General features: G+C 41.4%; 2 protein-coding genes across 7 annotated transcripts in view; one reads left to right on the plus strand and one right to left on the minus strand.

Moving 5' to 3' along the window:
• Positions 1 to 447: 447 nt before the first annotated feature.
• pign (phosphatidylinositol glycan anchor biosynthesis, class N) lies at positions 448 to 14,968 on the minus strand. Its single transcript, XM_071517087.1, has 29 exons — positions 14,641 to 14,968; positions 14,013 to 14,277; positions 13,749 to 13,870; positions 13,444 to 13,542; positions 12,902 to 13,008; positions 12,601 to 12,725; positions 12,206 to 12,336; positions 11,886 to 12,005; positions 11,601 to 11,641; positions 11,402 to 11,461; positions 11,017 to 11,109; positions 10,594 to 10,649; positions 10,209 to 10,287; positions 8,654 to 8,836; positions 8,259 to 8,398; positions 7,659 to 7,758; positions 7,299 to 7,391; positions 6,039 to 6,130; positions 5,135 to 5,240; positions 4,896 to 5,004; positions 4,656 to 4,758; positions 4,440 to 4,542; positions 3,760 to 3,846; positions 3,409 to 3,464; positions 2,819 to 2,894; positions 2,307 to 2,380; positions 1,725 to 1,767; positions 1,568 to 1,620; positions 448 to 1,346 (listed from the first exon to the last, which is right to left on the minus strand). The coding sequence occupies exons 2-29, from the start codon at positions 14,237 to 14,239 to the stop codon at positions 1,223 to 1,225; spliced, it is 2,802 nt and encodes a 933-aa protein (XP_071373188.1). The 5' UTR covers positions 14,240 to 14,277; positions 14,641 to 14,968; the 3' UTR covers positions 448 to 1,222.
• A 452-nt stretch (positions 14,969 to 15,420) lies between these two features.
• relch (RAB11 binding and LisH domain, coiled-coil and HEAT repeat containing) overlaps positions 15,421 to 22,704 on the plus strand; it is a 43,307-nt gene continuing 36,023 nt past the window's right edge. For all 6 annotated transcript variants that reach the window (XM_071517022.1, XM_071517030.1, XM_071517050.1 and 3 more), the window contains exon 1: positions 15,421 to 15,896. In XM_071517022.1, the coding sequence (XP_071373123.1) occupies positions 15,434 to 15,896 (463 nt within the window). In that variant the 5' untranslated portion in view covers positions 15,421 to 15,433. The remainder of the gene's footprint in view (positions 15,897 to 22,704) is intronic.

A 22,704-nucleotide genomic window follows, 5' to 3' on the forward strand; every position in this document is an offset into this window, starting at 1 on the left:
TGTGAATTAAGGCCTACTGGCTTAATGGCTTAATCTAAACCCTGTCTGGGAAACTGGCCCTAAGAGTTTTATAAGGCACACAGTATGTTGGTGTTGTGGTGAAGGGGTGACGGTGACAGCACAGGCTTTGGAAAGAAGAAAATTGATCTAAGAATTCATGGGCATAACATCATTTTATGCCATATTCAGAAAGCAATCAGTTCGAAAGTAACAAGGGAGATAATGGGGAGCAAGAAAAGCATTGCTTTTCCAGCTATTTAAATTTGAAATCTTTAAGTCAGGACAAAATATCAAAGGAATCATTTTAATATTTCTTAATGAGGAGATTATGATAAATATACATTATGCTTCTCAATTTCCTGGCACAATGATTACTGGCACTAAGAAGTAGAGAGGAAAGCCCCTTGTTATTGCCCTGACCACAAAACAAGGTGTCTTTGATGTCTATGATGCATGGGGAATATTTTGTGATGGTACTTTTGTAATAGTGTAGATTGAAGTTTGTCCAATAATTATAGCAAACAGTAGCTTACTGTAATCTATAGTGATGTCCCAGTGGCTGATCCAGATCCTTGTTGAGTAAAGAATTTTAGAGGGAGGGGAGAGGGTTTCTCATGCACTTCCCCCACCCAAGGCTACTGTCACCCTGATATACAAATACACAGCACACTGACTACAATGGCACCCGATTTAATTCCATAATGTTCAGTTCTTCAGTGTCAGCAGTACATACCCAGTCACAATGAATTAAAATCACATCCCTTTTCCATCTGAACAAGGCTAAACTAACAAGGTTTAGGCAGCTATACTGGAAATATATTACATACTTTAAGTTGCTCTTCTTTGGTGGATCATAAAGTCAGCACTCTCGGCTATGCAATAATTCACAGTCACATATTCAAGTATATGTAGTCATTTCATTAACGGTTAATACAAACATTTCAGAGAGTCTCAATGTACTTGTATAAAACTACAATTACAGTATTAGTGTTTACAGTATATACATATAGTGTGTCCTAAAAAACAAATAGTTTAAATCCCATATCTTAGAAAAGCAAACTATTTTTAAATAAGGCAAATGCCAAATGAATGGTATCTAAACAGTCAAATAAATACTAAACGTTAAATTGTTCAACATATACATGCGAGCACACGAACACACACACACACACACACACACACACACACACACACACACACACAAAAACACACACACGCCAATTCAGGGGAAGTGCATCTTGCGTCTCCTCCACAGGATAAGTCGGCGTGAGGTGAGAATGTGTGTGACCACACTCAGCAACATCAGGAAGATGGTCATAGACATCACTATCACATAGTGGCTGATACTGCAAGAGACAGAAACAGGTTCAACGGTGTGTGTGTGTGTGTGTGTGTGTGTGTGTGTGTGTGTATCACAGAAATCATCATCATTACATAGTGGCTAACCCTTCAGGAAAGACGACAAGGAAAGGAGGCAGGGTGTGTGTGTGTGTGTGTGTGTGTGTGTTGTAGTCGAGTCAGATTATTGATTAATCATGAGACATACTGTATTACACTGTTAACTTACCTGGTGCCAATGTCCAGCCAACTCCCATAGTCCTGGACCAGGAAGAAAAAGTGCTAAGAGAGGTAACAAAAGGAGAGAGAGGAAAGAACACTGAGCTGCCAATCAACACAAATTTAATTTCCCCAATAAAGTGCAGAAACTGTCCAATATGCCTTACCAGAGCCATCAAGTCAGAGATGACCAGGACGATGAGGAACAAACTAAAAAATAGAGGAGAGACACAGAGGAAAAAAGGAAAGCATTACTGTATAAGCAACACACTGAACCAGAGACAGAAAACAAGAACCATTCTGATGTTTGATCATTTACATTCATTTGACCTCACTCGTGAATTAGGATTCATGTTTAAACCAAGCTTGAAACAAATTAAGATCCAAGTCTAAAAAGAAAAAGGTTATTTCAAATCTAAGTGCGACAAGCTGAAACCAGATAACAAATGCATTTCGATTTGCTTTCTTCTGCAAGGCAATCACAGATCTGACAGATATCAAGATTACGAGTGGCGGTTTACATTTACTGGACTTTCATCAGCCAGACAACCACCAGAGCAGATAAGATCAAGAAGAGTGGCAGGTGCGTTAACTGATTAACATGAAGTAAGATCTTACATAAAATAAGTTTGATTCAGCAGGTGCTCCCTGAGTAAAGAGTTCAGGACTTGGTGGTTTGTTGCATTGGCTCCAATACCTTGAGCTGACAAAATCACCATTTTGGATTAAAGTTTCCAGCAGGGAGTTACCTTCTTGATGACAGCTGCGTCGCGACTTGGATGGTCTCAAACGTACACATTACTATTATAAATGGAATGATAACCTGAAAGGACAAAGGAGGCATTTAAGATTTCATGAAGAAATCCAGAGAAATCTTAAGTGTTATGTTAAGGGAAATGTTAAGTGTTAAGTGCCTTGTTGCAGAGTCTTCTTTGAGAATACCGCTGCTAACAAGTAATGACTAGTATAGAGATAAATAGGAGAATGAGGAATGCAGGGAATTCACACTAAATAGGTCACTAAAAAGGGCCAGCAAAGTGAAACGTCATGGCTGCAGAGTAAATATAGCACCAGAGAAGCATAATATCATATCTGATGGTTATATTTATGGTCTGTTTAATAGCCAAATATATTAAGATGGTTAATCTGCAACACAACTTCACTTCCTCAGAAACCTATTTTTTAAGCGGTGAGGGGGTGGGGGACTGTACAGATCCACATACTCATGTAAAGTAGAAAATGTGTGTGGGTGTTAAAATACCTTCCACATCATCAGCCCTCCCATGATGAAGGGGTTGAAGACAGTGAGGAAGCAGTAGACCGACGCCGGGTCAAAACTGGACAGAGGGAGAGAAAAGAGGAGAGAGTGACCACAAGTAGAGAGGAAAATCAGCAGAATGTGAATCACTTTAAACACCAAGTAAATAAACGTACAAGAATCTGTCTTGGTGACACTGGTGCTGAGCTATACTGACAACTTTAAGTTTCACAGTGCATACTGACACTGACACATACTGACACATACATTGTATAATGTAAACAACTTCACATATAGTGTAAAGTGACAGCACAAGACATACAGTACAATAGACAGAAAACTATGAAAATATATACATTTTATTGTAGATTGAGTAAAGAATGACTAAGGCAAAGTATGCTAAACTTAGCTACCCATTATGTCTAACATTAGGTCAGTAATTCAACCAGGCTAAATAAATAGTACTAATATTTTAATAGGAGTGAGCATTTTCACTTATTGTATTTACAGAGATCACAGGCTTCTTCACCACACACACACACACCCACACACTACATGCACATAGAGAAACACGCATACATACACATACAAACCTGTTAATGGAAGCTATGTTCCCTGTGCCGAAGAAAGCTGTGATTATAAAGAACACCTGAAGAAGAGGAGTCAAGGGGAGCCAATCCAATGTTAGAATCAGATCAGACAAATGCAGTCTAAATCTGGCCCACCTATGATTCATATGTACAGTATTGCTTGACATTCAAATAATCACTTCATCATTTGTAATTTTATCTTAACATATATCTGATCTCATTTTATCTCAAACACTTTCAGACTCTTATCTACTGCCCCCTACCTAGAGCTAGGCCAAATACACCTTTAGTTCTCTTTTAGCCTTCTTAGGTGACAGCTGGGTAATGCTGCTGATTCAACTACAACAAGGATACAAAAAAATACGATCTCCTGATGTCATCCAACTTCAGCTGTCGGATCTTGGTGATGTCAATGTTCTCAGAGAAGTCAACAGCGGAAAGCTAGAAACACAAACACACACAAGTGTGCATATACAAATGCAAGTACACCCACAGGCACACACACACACACACACACACACACACACGTTAATATTATTGTTACACGTTATGTAAATCTTTATGTAAATCTACACCACAGATTATATTATCAGATGAGTATGGATTTCCATGTCCCAGTTTAAAATAAGACATGTTTACGGTGGAAACTCAAATGTTTACTATGGCCACTCAAACACTTTAGAGTATGTTATGTCACTGTACTAGCCGTAACGTGCACAACAAATGTTGGATTCTTATTTGAATTAATTATATGTTCCTATTCTTTTTATACGGAGAGGACCAGCATTCAAGCATTTCACTGCACTGTTTACCCTGTGTATGCTTTGTATATGACAAATAAACACACTTGACCTTCAACTTGAAGATGAATCGATTAGGTTTCCGTGGTTAGTAAAGTCAACAACAAAAAATGAACCACGATACCAGCTCTCATGAGTGGACAAAATAGCATGGGGCAGATTTGTTCTGAATGTGACACAGACCTACAAAAGAACCTTCTTCTAAGTCTAGTAAAACAGCCACAGTAGCTCTACCTCTTGTCTGCCAGAGACACCCTGAGCCAGCATGGCTTCCTGCTCAATGTTGATCCATGCAAACATCAACCAGGACAGCACAGGGGGGAACAGGGCCTCTGACCTGGGTGGAAGAAAACACACACAAACACACAACATTATCATTTTGCGGCCTCGCCATAATGATAAAACTCCATATGGGACATTGTGGATTGTGTGTGTGATGTCATGTCTTACCCAGTGCTGAGCAGTAGGTATGTAGCTGTGAGAGAGAGGAATATGCTGAGCAGCCGATGGAAAAGACGAGTAGAGCTCAACAATGGAACCAGCATTGAAGATCCTGAAGAAAGGCAAGAGATAGGAGAGATGTTTCGGGGCTTGGAGCAGGAAGGGTGTACAGTAGGTGACATTTTGGGCAAAAAATTGTTCTAAAACACATATTAAAGCTCTTTATGAGATACACACACACACCCCTACCTAATGTGGTCCAGCTGATCACCTGGTTGAGGAGGGGCAGGCCCTGTTTCTGCTGCAGACTGGAGTGTGTGAGGGTTGGTATGTATGCACACACTGCCACATGGAACATCTATTGAGGTCGACACATAGTAATATTATTTTAGTGTACAGAAAATGTGGGAACACACACACACACACATACACATACGATCATACACTGACATATGAGTGGGCACACAAACGCAACATGACACAGTTACCTGGGAAAAGAACTGCTGTCTGTCACTAAGGTGCAGCGGTGTCCGTTGTCGTGACGACAGGAGGTAGCAGGCTGAGGTGAACAGGGTAAGCACACCTGCACCGGTACTGAACACACAATTATCATGACAGTTATTATCCAAAAATTACTTGGACAAATAAAACAAGCAAATGTTGATTCTGTACAGTCCCACAGCATTATATAGCCCTAATTAACTGACTGTTTATTTGAATGTGATCTCAACTCTATGCCTCCCTGTTTGGCTTGCTAGTTAACATTAGCACCTAACCATTAGCAATATTAAGAATAATAAGAATATTGCATATTAATATTGCATAAACAGAAGCACTGGTTATACAACAATGTGAGTTATTATAAAACGCTAGACTGGTTGTGTGTTTAAGTTTATGGCTCTCATACCCCTGCTAATCCCAACAAAACTTTATCTCACTTACTCCGTCTCCCTCTCTGCTTTCCAACTTTATGGAAATAAAATATATGAAAAGGTGAGTGGACTGCCCACTTTCTGTTTTTTTAAAGGGGGAAAAAAGATATATATATATATATATATATATATATATATTGTATATACACATACATCGCTCTGTCGCACCATTTCATGCAAACTAATGCATTCCATGCAAACTAATGCACAGTTCTCCCATTGTTTGACACTCAAATACCCAACCCTAACACTAACCCTTCATTTTCATACAAAAAGAGGGTGGAGGAGTGAGCTTTTACCCGCTTTAAGTTTGATATCTCCCAGGTACAGAGGAGTGAAGTGTCTCACTGTGACTGACTGAGCTGAATCTGGCTCCTGATTTTGTCCGTGGCAACTAGACCATGGTAAAAATTATGATAAATGTAGGCAAACAGAGGAACATCTTTCGGGGGACACTCACACCAAGTGTATGTTAGGCTCTCTACCGACGACAGGCATCAGGGGGAAAGAAGCCAAACACAGACAGCCTAGCAACCAGCTCACTGAATGGAACTGCACAGGGACAGAGAGAATGAGTTCAGCAAATTATGACTGTATTTGTATTTATAATATAACAAATTAGGCATTCAGCTGAGCGAAGTAGACTGATAATAAATGCAAAGGACACCAATACAACAGTAAGAGCTATTAATAATACCATCCATAGAGCCCCTGCTGTCGAGGGACTAAAGATCTGCCAGTGGGGTGAGAAAATTTCACTTGTTTCCGATGCAAAACAGCTTATATCTAGAGCTGCAACGATTAATCGATTAATCGATTAGTTGTCAACTATTAAATTAATCGCCAACTATTTTGATAATCGATTAGTCGGTTTGAGTAATTTTTTAAGAAAAATAAGTCAAAATTCTCTGATTCCAGCTTCTTAAATGTGAATATTTTCTGGTTTCTTTACTCCTCTATGACAGTAAACTGAATATCTTTGGGTTGTAGACAAAATAAGACATTTGAGGACGTCATCTTGGGCTTTGGGAAACACTGATCCACATTTTTCACCATTTTCTGACATTTTATAGACCAAACAACTAATCGATTAATCGGGAAAATAATCGACAGATTAATCGACAATGAAAATAATCGTTAGTTGCAGCCCTACTTATATCAACAATTTTCTTGAATCAGTTGTCATTTTCTTGATACTAATGGAGCGTTCCGCCATATTCTGCCTTGTTTTCCAGATACTGACATTGAACAAAATTCCTGAAACAACTGAAACTCCATTAGAAACAAGTGGAATGAATTCAGAATTTATCACCTATTCTCAGTTTTATTTCTGGAGAAAGAAAGAAAGAAAGAAAGAAAGAAAGAAAGAAAGAAAGAAAGAAAGAAAGAAAGAAAGAACAAAGAAACAAAGAAAGAAAGAGAAAAATCTACTCCATGTCTATCTATAATCTGTCACTTGACAATTATGTGATCAGTAAATTTTGTTACCGAGTTTACTTTTCCTTCATAGTTAACTTCATCTACCAGCAGCCAAACTCAATATTAGAAACTTGACGAGTGGAGAAAAGACGGTGAACATATTTCCATGACAATGCCTTAATTTCCTGGACACTGGTGATCTTCCATAACCTTTCCAGGCCAGGGAAATCACAATATTCAAATCCCATGACTTTTCCTGGTTTTCTCTGACTGTAGGAGCCATGATGTGTGATTACTTTACCTTGGCCTTGCCATAGAGTCCAGACAGGATGGGCCAGAGAGAGAGAGCGGCCAGGCCCACAGTCAGCATGGCGCGATGGAAGAAGCTCACCACCTGGGGGCAGCAAAGACAAACATGCACAGTACAGAGAAACAGCCTTTTATAAAGTTCCTTTATAAAGACATGTTCAGTGAATTTAGGGAAATCTGCCTCAGGTATACGAGTACATTGTTAATGGATAAGCCCTAGAAATTCTGAACAGTTTTCAGTGAATGTGTGGAGTTAAGCTTTAGGCATATGAGTGCCTTGTATGAATGTATTGAGGCAGAAACATGCATCTAACTTTACATTAGAAGACATTACCGATTAAAAGATACTTACCAGTAGCTCAATCCCAAACATTACCAGCACAAAATAGCCAAAACATTTGCATAGCGGCAGAGAGGGAGCAGAACGAATCACATCTGTTAGAGTTCCAGACCTAGAATGGAACATTAATGAGGTTATTCTTTGCTGCTAATGAAAAAAAATGAGAAACTGGCGAGGAGGACCATCCTTTCATCAACACAACATAATAGAATAGAAAGGAGAGACGTGAATGGATACAACACCACTTCAAAGGATCTAATTAACACCGAAATAAAGCTGGAGTGTATGGGATTAATTAGATCTGTTGAAACAGGGCTATATCCACTGAATGTTGTGATCTCCACTGATGTGTGGTGATATTCACTGGCATCCTGTGTGTGTGTGTGTGTGTGTGTTTGTGTCTGCTGTTCCACTCTCTGAAGACAGATTACTGCGCAGGAACTATATTTGTGTTATATATTTGTATGTACTGTATGTGTGTGCACGTATTATGTATTGCATGTATTAATATATTTTGCATTCGCATTTGCATATGTGTGTGTCTGTATGTGTGTGTGTGTGTGTGTGTGTGTGTGTGTGTGTGTGTGTGTGTGTGTGTGTGACGATACTTACTCTTTGAGGACAGAGTACCATACAGGGACAGGCAGAAGACAGTAAATGTAGTAGGTAACAGGACTCCTTTGGATAAGCAAGAACACTGTGATCGCCACTGTCACACACACACACACCCTCACCAGGGTATGGCCAGGAATCTGAAACATAGACACACACACACACACACACACACACACACACACACACACACACACAAATGTTGCCGCAAAATGTAACTTAGCAAGAAGTTCATGTTTTCATAATCTTCTTTTGGCAAAACGCATTTTGAGAGGAAAGGGTGGCGGTTTTATGTGGTGTGTAACTTTGAAATGAAAATCAAAGATTTCCAAGTTCGCATCACAGAAAATAGGGAAAATAATGATCTGTGTGTGATAAAGCGTGTGTGTCCTGACCTGATTGGTGTGACTGGGCGGTCTCCTGAGGCTGGCGTGGGTCTTCAGTATCAGTAGGGCGACATATGAGGTCCAGCCCACAAATCCCAGCACCACACTGCAACCCAGGAAGAACCTGTCATAGGTGTGATAATAGACCAGGCCTTCCAGGGCATGGGATATCAGAGACCTACACAGAGAGATCTGAGCAGAGACGGAAGAGGGGAAAAGGGAAGAAGGAAGATGGAAAGCGAAGAAGAGAAAAATAATGATGGGAGATTGTTTATTGTTTATTTGGATCCCCATTAGTTGTTACCAAGGTAACAGCTACTCTTCCTGGGGTCCACGTTAAGAACATAAATGTATACACATGCTTTCACATACATGCATACATTAATACAATTACAGCAATAATCTGGTCCACCCCATCCCACCCCACCCCACCCCATGTAACCATGTAAAACTCTCTGTCTATAGGCTACATCTCTCTCTATATGTATACATATATATATTCATACACACACACTTATATACACATACACACATACACACACACATGCACACATACTACATAACAAGCAGTATCTATGACTATGTTTACCAAATACCTTGAGCTACCAATTTAACAAACTTGACAAATTTAACAAGACCAAAGTTGTTGTTGTTTTTTTATATATTATTATTATTTGCCTTATTATTTGCCTGTACCCAAGAATAACCTCTTTAGTTGTTTTTTTAAAACTGTCTTTACTTGTTGCTTGAGTAATTAAGTATGGCAAACTATTCCAATGAGAGATGGCTCTATACATAAGTTTTTTTCATTGCATTGGTTCTAGGTTGAGGAATTGTAACATGACCCCTTCTCACTTGTCTTGTTTCATGGTCATGTCTGTTTTTAGAAAATGTTATTTTTGAGTACAGGCAGTAGGGTTGTTTTAAAACACACATATTTCTGAATAAGATTATGAGACTGCATATTAATCTGTCTTCCACTTTCAGCCAGATAAGTGAAAGCAAGGGAATAAGAGAGAATAGGATGAGTTTAAGTTTGGCATTGGCAAATAAGCAGAGTTAGGACAGCAAAAACAAAGAGAAAGAAAGAAGAGAAAGAAAAAGAAAGGTGTGGTAAGGAAACAAAAAAGAAGCTTGGGAGGAAAATGATCACTGTCAGCACTGCTAGTCTAGACAGGATTTCCCACAGTTCATCAGGTTACTTTGGAGGCAGTGCTACTGCCTTAGCTGACTATTGCAGTCCAGTTTGATTATTGCTGGTTTTGAACAGCAAATTTAACATGCAGCACATTACAAATAGGTTACATTCTCAACATCAAGTCCATCCAATACTATGCACGTCATATGACAGCATTAAATCTTTGTGTTTTATAAACTACATTGATGAGAAACAGCAGGTTTGAACACCAGCTTAGTGGATTAAAGTACCTGAAATAAATCTAAAACAAAAAATTACTTGGACGGCTCTTAATTTACCCAGGCGGGCCGCCCGAATATAATCAATAAACCCTGGTATATCTGAGTCTCTGCCACATTATGTTCAAAAACTGTCCCAGATACTCACAGCATCCTCATACTTCTCCAGCTGAATCAGTATTCTGGCCTGGCGGATGAATTCTGCTTGCTTCGACTCAGTCAGTAGTCTGGGAAAACAGAAAGGCAAAGCAAAAGAGACAGACAACAAAAACGGTCACAATAGATCTTAAGTACATAAAATTACATTTAAATGTGATTTCAAATATGATGATTAGTTGAGGTGTGCTTAGTTTATTGTTACACTGCCTGGTTCATATTCTTATTAAAACATACTGTATATCCTATCCTTGCACATTTTGAACATGAAGTTAAGCACAAGTTAAGCATGCCACAGTCCTTTTATAAATATATTTTCTCAAAACTACATAGAAACAGTGATGAAAAGTAAATCTCACAAGTTAGTTTGTACTTACTGGTATGGAGTGAAGAGAAAGGATAAGGTTGTCTCTTTTTTCTGGGTCATTTTTACCTGAAAAACATAGATAGTTCACTCAGCATAGTTTTCTATAATTGAATAATGCATTATTACACAATATGTGCAGCTCTAGGTTTAATACAGTTTAAAACTTTTAAAAAATGGCATGCTGTTTCAAAGCTAGGATTTTTAACATTCAAATATTCATATATACCACAATACATACTAGATAGCTATTCATATCAATAAATTTGCATAAATTCAACTGCTAACAAGTAACAGAACTATTACTACAAATAATTACATATTAATCACATTTGACATTAATAATTAAAAGTTTTCCAGTGATTTATAATTGTTTTACTGGCTTCTGTACTAATGGTCAATATGTCAATAATAACATAGCTACATACTGCTGTACCTTGAACTGTTCCAGTATCTGAATAGCATTAGTGTACATGCTCTCTGCCTTGAACTGCTCACTGTTGTTGAGGTATAGAAGAGGTAACACACCCTGAAGAGACACACACACACACACACACACACACACACACACACACACACACACACAGGATCAAAAACTCACAAACACTGTATAATACACACAAAGCAAAGTATAGTGAACATGTGTGAACACATTTTTATTTCACATTTTACTGATTTTCAGCCATTGGAGAGTTGGACTGTACTTGAAAAATCAATTTTTAATAACTCTGGAAATATGCTAAACGCTTCTATTAATCAATAGTTTATACGAAGAAACTGACAGAAATATTTCCTTTGTCTTTTGTTGAGGCTGCACTTACAACAGAGTTGAGAGGAATGGGAACTCCAATTAGAGAAGCCATGAGGGGAGCAATGTCAGCCTGTAGAGTGCAAAAAACATAAAAAAGAACAGTCTTTTACTTTATAGTGTATAAAAGCTGTAGAACAACAAACATTAAATACAGTGGCACCAATTGTTGGCTTAGACATCATCAGAAAGCACCAGGTTGTGGGTCTCACCTGATTGACGTCAACCCTGTGGAGGTGTTCCAGTTTCCAATCTGAGAGAAATGACGGAGATAAAGAACAAACATACAAACAAATAAGCATATAAAAGTCAAAAAGACAATTTGTATGTTTTGAATTAGGTAAATGTAAATGTCTTTAGTGGGTCTACGAGTCAAAACATGCAGTGCAATTCAATTACGATTTATTTGAACCTGGGTCCCAGGCTGAAAAAGCTAAAAAACCTGCTTGCAAGGGATTTAAGTGAAGAGCAGTGGTTACAGCATATGAGCTTAGTACCTTGTAGGTATCCATCGCTGTAGGGTTGGGGGTCAGTGACTCTCTGAGCATTATGAACCCCGGCTCCCCACACCACTAAAGGGGTGAGAGTCTCAGAGGGATGGCCTGCACCGTGGGAACCTGGAGACACACAGAACACACACACACACGAGAAATAGGCAAACATCCACACAGATGCACACACACAACATTCAAAAAGATGATTAAAAAAGCCCCTGGTGAATTCATATATGTGTAAACACATGGATGAACAAATAATGTTCTGTATTTTATCTAGAAGACACACACACACACACACACACACATATACACAGTCTTACCCCAGTTGGTCATGCCATGATCAGCTGTGAACACATACGCTGTTCTGCCATCATGACCGAAGAATTCCTCTAACATTGACACCAGCTCAGCTACACCAGAATCTACTAGACCGATATTGTCCAGGTACTCTCTGGACAAAACACAAAAAACAAACGAGAGAAAGCTATGTTCTATATTAAAGTTCTCTGCAGATAGCAAGTTATAGTCAAAAGTTATAATCTATAAGTCAGTGAATTTCATTTTAACTTGGGGCAAGATTGTACATTATTCTGAAGAATTATACAATGCAATCAAATGTATTGTCCATGGCAAAACAACATAAATCAGAGAGAACCATAATATCATGTAGTACATATATTTGGATAGCATTAGATGTGTGGGGTCTCCCACTCACTGTGACATGGGTCTGTGAGCATGTCCGTTAGTGTCGATGCCCAGCAGATGGAGGAAGAAGACATTCTGATCCTCGTGGAGACTTTCCTTCAGACTGGAGTTAGACTTTGCCGACTGGAAGAAAGACTGGAACAGGGGGAAAAGGAACACAGTTGAACTCATTCAAGAAATACATGTGCAAAAACCTCACTGATAGAACCAAGGGAGACTGGTGCTACATTAACCCAAAACCTCAGTAAGTTTAGTATGTGTTCTTTGTCAAATCATCATCATCATCATCATCAGTTCTTCCACTAACATACTTTGGCTTGAGCGAACACCCAGCTGTCCAGCCTGGAGGCGTCTGTGGAGGCAAAGTCCTCCTCCTCTGCTGGGTAGGTGTGGGTGTACACATGGTCCCCACTGGCACCTGCAAGACAGACAGGAGTAAATGAGCTTTAAAAATAAATAGTTTCTAAAATAATTCAAATATCTAAGCAGCAGTATGAAATAAGGATAAAGTAATATGATAAAAAAGATAGCTGTGTTACTAAACTCGTGTTACATAAACATGTTACTAACTCAGTTGGATCTCAGATGTATAATATAGTCTACCAGTTATGTTTATATTGATTAGTGTGTCTGTTTACATTGTTGGTGTGTGTGTGTGTGTGTTTGTGTGTGTGTCTGTGTGTGTGTGTGCGTGTGTAGAAAAGGTTAGAGGGATGAATAGTGCAAGTTGGTCGAAATAAGCTCAACCATACAAGCAGGAATGATTCCTCTGTGTTTGAGTGTGCATACGTGTGTGTGTGTATGTGTGTGTGTGTGTGTGTGTGTGTGTGTGTGTGTCTGTGTTTGTGTATACCTTTGGCAAACATGGGCAGAATATCAGGGCTGCCCCAGCACCAGGTGTGTCTGCTCTCATTGAACACTGAGTCAAACTCCACAGGGTTCTCCTTCCAGCCTGAACACACACACACACACACACACACACACACACACACACAGACACACACACACACACAAAGGTCAAGGGACTTGCAGTCAAAGAAACACTGACACACATACATATTCACATTAACCTTTTGTAGATTCACTTAGCCTTTTCTGTCATAGACTCATCAACACACACACACACACACACACACACACACACACACAAACACCTACCTTTAGCAATGGCACTAACATCCTCATAGAATCCGGCGATGAGAGCAACATGGCCGGGCCGCGACTCGGTGGGCACGCGTGTGTGTGACACACCCCAGGTACCCCTCTCCTCCATCACACTCCTGATATTGAGACACACACACACAGATTTTAAGATGTAACACAGCAATTACTCAGAAATGACAGATTAATCACCACACACACACACACACCCACCCACATATCCCACATCAAAGCCCACTCCTCTGCATCAGTAATTCCAACCTCAGGTATGGGGCCCTGGAGGAGCCGTTAGGGTGGAGGGTGTAGAGGCTGTCTGCCCTGAGGCCGTCGGCCACCAGTAGCACCAGTCTGGAGGCAGGGGGGGCCAGCGGCATGGCCTGGGGCGTCATGCCGTGGACCAGGGGAGAGGTGAAGTAGATGTCAAAGATGGAGATGAAGAAGACCACGTGCACCGCCAGTCCGACCAGGAAGAAGGTGATCATCCTCATTGTGAGCGATAATGGCTGTGGTCAGGACCAGCCAGAGTCTGCAGAAGGGGGGTGGAGATGGAGGGAGGAAGAAAGGGGAAGGAGAGAAAAGGTGTGTAATGGGAAGAGAGAGCAAGAGAGAAAATTACTCAAACACATACACGGTTGTTCAGTGGGAAGCTACAGTATAATACAGACTGATAGGCTAAAGTAGAGGGCACATGGAGAGTGCTCACGAGCAGACATAATCCTTCTGTGACCATATGTCATTGGCCAATGTGCAGAAGTCAACACTTTATGTATGGTATATGGTAGCCAATCTGCCAATAGACTAGCAGGCATACCTTCAACGCGTTTTTGTTTTCTTAAAAGTTAGTAGAAGAAGTGAAGAGGTGGTCACGTCTTTAAGCAAGGAGTCTTACCTGTTTTTCCACCTGCGTCTTTCAAATCCAAACATAAAAGCAGGTGTTACGATGTCTCTCTCTTGAATGAATGGAAGAGCAGAGTTTTAAGCTATCTACTACCATACCACCCACCCAACTGTTATTAGGGTGTCTGGTTTAGCTTGCTTTCTAGCCTGGTAGATGATCAAATGAATCTCCAATGAGCCCGATAAAGAAAGTCTTTGCTATACGAAACGCTACGAGAACAGGCTAATCTTCAGGCACGCGCTTTTACAAACCCTGCTGTCTATCTTTCTAAGCAGATTAGAGCAAGAAATGCAGGCACTGTGAGATTCCACTTCCTTGTTGTGACTTTGACGTTTGAACTGTTTCTTGGCTGCTGAATTGTGGGTATTGTAGTTCGCATATTCATTTCCAAGTCAGCTCTCTTTTGGGTTTTACCCTTCTAAAAACGCCTATTAATAAAAAGCAATGGCTTTGTCTTTTAATAAAACAATTATTTAGTGTAACAACGCAATTCTACTGAAAATGGCTCTGTCATAACAGGTTAGCTAGAAATATCAGCTGTGAAATCTGCCCTGCCCAGTTTTCCTTCTGTCTCGCTGGAATCCAATCATATTCTAGTATTCCAGGAAAGAGGCGGGCTTTGGCATGACATTCCTCAAACTTGACCAATCACAGCTTCACACTCTCTATTCCTGTCAAAGCCTGCTACCTAACGTTAGCTTGCCTGGTAGCCGATCCATTAAGGAAGACCGGGGTCTGATGATTAGCCTAGCCTTGGTTGCTAAAAAATCTTTATAGTGCAAAAATGGCGGCGGGTAACGTCAACCCGTTTAATCTCAGCGATTCCGAGGAAGAAGCTGAACGGCGACCAAATGAAACGGTTGACACAGAGAGAAGCCCCAGCGACGGGGCGCCAGGGCCGCCGCCAGGCAACCCGTTCTCCCCGCCTGCGGACGCCGAGCCTCCAACACTGCTGCTGTCTAGCAACCGGACGAGTCCCAGCGGTGAGGGCATCTCCGTGTCGGCCGCGGCCACCGCCGCTATGGCAGGCAGCGCCGAGACACGGGTTTCAGTGGATGTCATTGCTGCTCAGCTATTACGGGATCAATACATTCTCACGGCCCTAGAGTTTCACACCGAACTGCTGGAAGCTGGCAGAGAGCTTCCGAGGCTGAGGGATTATTTCTCCAACCCGGGCAACTTCGAGCGCCAGAGCGGCACTCCACCCGCTTCCAAAGACCAGGTACTCGGACCTGGAGGACCACTGAGTAAGTAGTAGCTGCTGCTAGCAAGATAGCTAGCTCTGTCTTGGATGCTGCGCGGTATACGGTTAGCCGTTACGGTTACGGTTAGCTTGCTAACGTTAGCTGAAAACGTTGGATTTGGAAATCAATCGATCATGAGATATCCGCTTGCTGCACCTGCTCGTCGGGTCTGGGGCCCGCAGCCAACAAGCGGGTTTTTGTGGGTCAGCTGTGTTGGCTGACATGCACACTAGAGCATCAAATAAACATGAGTAGCCTACAACACACTGTGTAGTTGCTGGAAAAAGATGATTCGTGGTGATGGATGCTTGCATTTAATCTCAGGCCTATAGTGATCAATCTAATGTGATACTGGATTGATCCCCATGGGAAATACTCTTTTGTCCTGCCCCCCTCCACAGGGAGGTCAGAGGTCAGGGTCGGTTACCGGAGCTTGTAGGGATTCAGTGTCTTTCTTCAGGTAGGGTGAATGCTTTCTGACACACAGACTTGAACCCGGGTCATCCAGTTGAAGGATGGTCTTCCTGACCACTAGGCCACCCAACCATCCTGATTCCTCCCCTGAATTGGGAGGCCAGTGCCTTATCCAGTAGTTGTTGTAGCTCACATCCCTGTTGTTTCTACCATGGGCTAAAATGCTGTCATGGTTTACCAGGTTTATCAGAGGGGTGTGTCTCTGTGGAATTTTCCCTCAGTACACACTGCTTTTATGGAATAAGCTACGGCAGCTGAGATCTAAGGGTCTGTACACACACATGCACACATACACACACCATGCAAATGGTAACCATGGTGACAGCCCAAGCCGCAAATGAGGCCTGCTACTGCACAGCAGGAGTAGTATTACCATAAACCTTAACTGAAGTGCTGCAAAGCTCTTGAGTTTGTACTGAATGGAATAAGAGTGGTAAAACCGTCTCTGTCGGCCCTATTTTACTGTGGTAAGGGTGGAACATCTATCAAATTTAGTCCAGGCCTCTCCATTACACCTAACTTAGACCAAATGAACCCTACAGTTCCCAGTGGGTGTAAAAGCAGCAGATTGGCTGCCTACAAAAACAGCAGGCAGGACAAATAACTGGCTATGAGGACATTTTGACTTAGCATGATGGACTGTGGAGTTCTGGGAGCCTTGCATACGTTTATGTACAGTTAGAGGATTGTATAGGGAATGAAAGTGATTGCACCTGTTAGGAAATTCCCCTTTTCTGCACATTTTCTAAAATGCATCCCCTTCATAAACTGTAGATTGTAGTGGAAATGACACTCTGATACAATATAACATGCCCCTTGGCCTTGATTGGGTCCAGCTTGTCAGGGTATGTTTATCGTAACTTTCATAGGGAAGGGATAGGAAGGATGCCAGTGACACATATGGCGGGTTGCACACCCATCCTATCTGTTTAACAATCTCTGATACCCACAAGCAGGAAGCGCTATAGGCTGTGAATTGAATTAACTTAAACCTAGATCTCTTGACTTCCTTATTAAGTCAACACAGTCTTTCTCTCTTAACCAGCCATTAAAGTGCATGTCTATTCCAGTATATGTCCAAACAGGACATTTGTTAATAATTATTTATTACTCAGTTTCTATAAAAACAAATTTTCTGTAATTCTCTTTGCATCTTGTTACCAGCTAATTTAATTTTACATCATAAAAATTGTTTGCTTTGGCACAGGACTTGCTGATGATGATATTTAAATTCAGACCAACGCTTCCCGTTGAATTATTATTTGTAGCAGTTGTGTGTGTGTGTTGGGTTAATAATGCTTCTAATACCAGTCAGAGTGATGTTTTTGCTTGATGTGGGGGTATTTTTAGTTCTGAGACCCAGGTTTGCTTCTCACCCATTCCAGGATCCCAGTAGCTGTTGCAGAGTTTAAAAATGGCTCTCATTTGGGTATTATTGGGTATAACATGATATATGGACAATTGTCCTGCAATTGTAATTGTTACTTTTTTGGTGAGGCAAAGCAACAAGGCTAGATGATGAATTTTCATTGCATTAAAAGAGATGTGGGCAATTCTCCAGCTGTGGGAGCCACAGCAGATAAATGAATGTAAAGGAAGCACTGGATATGGCTCGTTAACGCTGGATTCTGTCTGTTTTTAGTGCAGTAGCACTGGATGACTGGAGCTGTCTCAGGACTCAGGAGGCACTGTTGTGTAGTCTTAAGGGTGGGGCTTGGCAACAGGCCTGAGGCAAGCACTAGCATATAGCAGATGGCAGTCAGTGACAGATCCACTGTGTCTATTGTCTTTCAGTATGAAACTCCCTCCCTTTTTCCCTGTTGAATTGAATAACTAGGATCAGCAACAACCAACAACTCGAGTTTTGTTGGGATTTTAAACTTCTCAACTATATTAGACGAATAGTAAGCTAACAACTCATGGTTTGTGTGTATTTGTGCACCAGAGACAGACAATGCTGAGAGCAGAACCAGTACTACATGGTTCCGGTTAGGGCTGAAAGTTTGCTGTTAGCATTACAGCAACAGTATTACACTCTCTTCAGTGTAACCCTAACCCTGAATGGCAGTCGACTGGCAGTGTATTGAAGGGTTAAAATCCTTCTTACAGCTTTTTGGATTTTATCTAAGACAAGGAGAAGATGGTGGGTGGGATGATGAAGCATCTTTTCTGCTTTAGGTTTTGGCCTTTTGGCCTATTATTTTCACAAATAAAGTGTGCAGTTTGCACTAATGCTGGAAATTTATTTCATTACACAGCAAGCAATATTCTTTGTTGGGGTCCATACTTTCAGCACATGCAATCAAGAGACACATTGAAATTGTATGCCTTAATGTTTGTATTTATCGCATTTCTTATCGTCATCGCGATATCCAACAAGTTTATCGCACATTGCATATTTTCTCCATATCCTGCAGCCCTAGTTCAGGTTGACACAGATGTGTATGGTAGTAGCCTCCATATAAATATAAAGTCTGGTTGCATTATCATGGAAACTCCCAAATGGTTAGGAGCAGGGTTACACAATAAATGCTTTATAACACCCTCTTAGAAAAGTATGACAGAACTTGTTAGCTCTCCTGTTGTGAAACTACCTGAGATGTCATCAGGAAACGGTATTCTCCCATTAGCTATTCATGACAGTAAAAGTCCAGAAAAATCTAAAATCCTGAAAAAAGCTAAATCGCATCTTGCACTACACATTTAAAGAGAAAATGAAGTGGGTGAGAGAGACAGCTGGAGGGCATGCCTCTTCTCCTTCCAGCTTCTAGATATTCAGATAGCCAAGATCCCATGTGATCATTGGAATGATCTTTTCCACTTGTCAGAGTGACAAGACTCCCCTGTTGCGGCGCAGCAGGAAGATGAGTAGCTGTTGAGGAGGGAGAGACACCGCTTGAAGGTCTGCCTGTCCTCTGTTGTCAACTGAGCAACTAGCTGTTTAGACAGCCAAGTGATTATTCAAATAATCTTTTCCTACTAAATGAGAGTAGCAAAACGTTTTGATAACTTTTCCTCTAGGGTGTTTAATACCTAAGAAAATAGCCCAGGCCACCTGTAATTTAATTTACTGACTTTATTGGGGGAAATTTGGTTTGCAGGATGTTATATGATTAGAAGGTGTTGAAGGTGAATTCTACATAAGGAGTGTGCAACATAATGTAACACGGCACAGCATGATACAAATTATTCTCGACACAGTTAAGAGTCCAGTCCAAAAGCATGATACAAGGGATGATGCATCTGGTGTTTGTGTTGGCTGGTTTGGCTGGTTTATGCTTGTATAGTGCTGTAGATGGCCTTGATAGCATGGTCCCAATAATTACCTCCGCCAAGGAGGTTATGTTTTCGGTGCCGTTTGTTTGTTTGTCTGTTTGTTTGTCTGTTTGTTTGTCTGTTAGCAGGATTACAGAAAAATTACTGGCCCGATTTTCATGAAACTTCGTGGAAGGGTGTAGCATGGGCCACGGAAGAACCCATTAAAACGAATCTTGGCGGAGGTCTGCGCTCTCCGCGTGCCCTTCTACTTGGTGTCATGGTTTGGATTCTCACTGGGGCTACCCATGCTAAAAATGCATGCATATACACAGTATTATAAGGCGCTTTGGCTAAAAGTGTCCACCAAATGGCATATGGTTAAAGTGATCGTAGCCCTGCATCATCATATTATCTGCCTACTATAAGAGCAGCACGGTATAAGCACACAGCAGTTAGTTGAGGTATCATTGACTGTATCTCTGTGAATACAGCCATTGATTCTCACCTGTAAGCAGTTGATCGTACTGAGCCTGTGTGTAATTAGATGTGTAAGCTGCATCATATCTGCAGCTGCTGCTCGTAGGCACATGACACAGCAAGCCTTCTCTCACCACCCTGCTAATTTGCAAGCTTAGCAGCTGGGAAGCATGAATGACACTCTCTCCACTCCCAGTGTCTAGTTATGCTCATATGATGTGATGAGCTTGCAGGGTAAGGATGGTGTTATAAGCTGCTCCATCTAGTTAATTTCAACCTGCTTGAAGTATTTGTGTGGTTTGTCCCATAGGACAGAACATGGAGTACCAAAAGTGTAATTTAATCATCCAGGAGCGGTAACCTCCCATCTGGTGCTTCAAGTAGGTCAAACAATAGCAACAAATGACTAGTCTTTGGTCAGGTTGTAACCTAGCTTTCTGTGCTTTCCTGTCAGAGGCAAATTCACTATGTAAGTTTAGTATAATAGCAATCCAGGTCACCCACACCACACCCACTCACTGTTGTTTGGTCAGCACAGTAAGGCTCACGACTCTGTTTGCTAGATCAAGATTCGGAGGCGATCGTTGTTAGCCCATTGAAACACACCTACCAATTCTGAACAACACAGCGCTCACACATATTCTTTATAAATGGGACCAACCTCTCTCGCATTCTCCCTTTTCCTCTCTCTTTTTCTCTATCTCCCTTCCTCCCTTCTTGTATCTCTCTCTCACACACATACAGGCACAGAGTAGGGCAGAGACTTGGTGTTTTGTGAGAAGGCGATTAATGACATTGTCGGAGCGCTGGCCAGGCTCCATGTAGTTCTGGACCGGCTCCTACTGGCTGCCTGCTCATAACTCTCTGCCCTTCATTAAGCTCTGCGTGTGTCTGTGCGCGCAGGTGGTTCTCTCTGTGTGTGTGTGTGTGTGTGTGTGTGTGTGTGTGTGTGTGTGTGTGTGTGTGTGTGTGTGTGTGTGTGTGTGTGTGTGTGTGTGTGTGTGTGTGTGTGTGTGTGTGTGTGTGTGTGTGTGTGTGTGTGTGTGTGTGTGTGTGTGTGTGTGTGTGTGTGTGTGTGTGTATCTTAGCAGTGGAACCGATCGTAAAACTCATCGTTCATTGCTTGCGTTAGTGTTGCATGGCATACAGTAGCCACAGTACCTTATTTGAGAAACAGTACTATAACTACAATTTTTTCCACAGCCTGTACCCTGTTTAGTAGTGTTTCACGCTCGGGATTGTAAATCTTTGTAAAATTTGGTTTATTTACACACAGATTATGTTTGTGTTAATTTGACTAGAAAATCATGCTCCAGGTGATAATCATACAGCTTTTAAATTTTGGTATTGTGACATATTGTGTGTGTACATGTTTAAGTGTTTGTGTGCCTGCCTGTGTTTCCTTTATAATTTGTGCTTCATTGTTTCATCCCATCCAAATAGCCTCATCCTAAATGGCTTGCCAAGACAGAGTAATTTAAGAGGGGTTTGATCCAATATCCTGCCCATTCAATAAAATGATGACCATCCACTTGACTTTATAGAAAGGATGGAGCTCAGCTCTCTCTCTCTCTCTCTCTCTCTCTCTCTCTCTCTCTCTCTCTCTCTCTCTCTCTCTCTCTCTCTCTCTCTCTCTCTCTCTCTCTCTCTCTCTCTCTCTCTCTCTCTCTCTCTCTCTCTCTCTCTCTCTCACTCTCCTTCCAATTTATCTCTCTTATTCTTTGTCTTTCTACTTGCTCGAGTCTCTTCTGTCCCCATCAGTCCTCTCCTCTTTCCTCTGGCTCCCTCCTACCCTCTCCCCTCCTTACCAAAAAGCCTTTGTCACAACCTTCCAATTATTTTGGCAATTCTAAGATTTTTCATCACAAACTATAATGAAAGACGTTTGTTGCATTCAGTAGACAGATAAAAGCTAATTTGTTGTGTGTGTTTGAGTGTGTGAGACATTGGACTTGAGAGCAGAGAGAGACAGCTTGGAGTCGTTCGTGCGTGTGTGTGTGTGTGTGTGTGTGTGTGTGTGTGTGTGTGTGTGTGTTGGTGTGCGTGCACACCCTGCCCAGCAGCAGTGCATTAGAGAGATGACAGTCTGAAGTGTCAGACCTGTTTCAGTCTAGACAATACAAGCTAGGGGCACAAAACCGAAAGGTCAGCTAGGAGGAAATACTTGTTTTTTAAATCACGTACGCACACAAAGACACACATGCATGCTCCCACACACTGAACATCCGTGAAAGTACAGATTTTCTCTCTTTCTCTCACACACACACACACACACACACACACACACACACACACACACACACACACACACACATACAAACACACTATCATTCCCTGATAGACTAAATTGATTGTGGCCACTTGTAGCAAACATCCTCACATGTGATCAGGAAGTAAGAGCGTTTGGAAGGAGTGTTCTCCATGGGAAAATGGGTTAGGTCAAGAGGACAGCACAATGACACACACACACACACACACGCAGCCAATGAACAAACACTCTCACTGTACAGTCACAAGATTGGGAGTGTGTGTGGTTTGTGAGGCTGCACGGTCATCTAACATGTGACACACGCACACACACACACACACACTAGGTCTACAC

Source organism: Centroberyx affinis, unplaced genomic scaffold (assembly GCF_046629955.1).
Source record: "Centroberyx affinis isolate AG114_WGS23_722 - 3 ecotype Tasmania unplaced genomic scaffold, CSIRO-AGI_Caff_v1 ptg000040l_1, whole genome shotgun sequence".
Classification (NCBI taxonomy): domain Eukaryota; kingdom Metazoa; phylum Chordata; class Actinopteri; order Beryciformes; family Berycidae; genus Centroberyx; species Centroberyx affinis.

Bases quoted from the DNA above. Each gene is read 5' to 3' on its own strand.
- pign (XM_071517087.1), bottom strand. From the start codon at position 14,239: ATGAGGATGATCACCTTCTTCCTGGTCGGACTGGCGGTGCACGTGGTC. The intron at 5,241-6,038 runs GTGAGTGTCCCC...TTGTGTGTTCAG, and splicing joins GAGCCTAACATACACTTGGT to TACCGGTGCAGGTGTGCTTA. The intron at 4,543-4,655 runs GTAAGACATGAC...TCTTCCACCCAG, and splicing joins TACCTACTGCTCAGCACTGG to GTCAGAGGCCCTGTTCCCCC.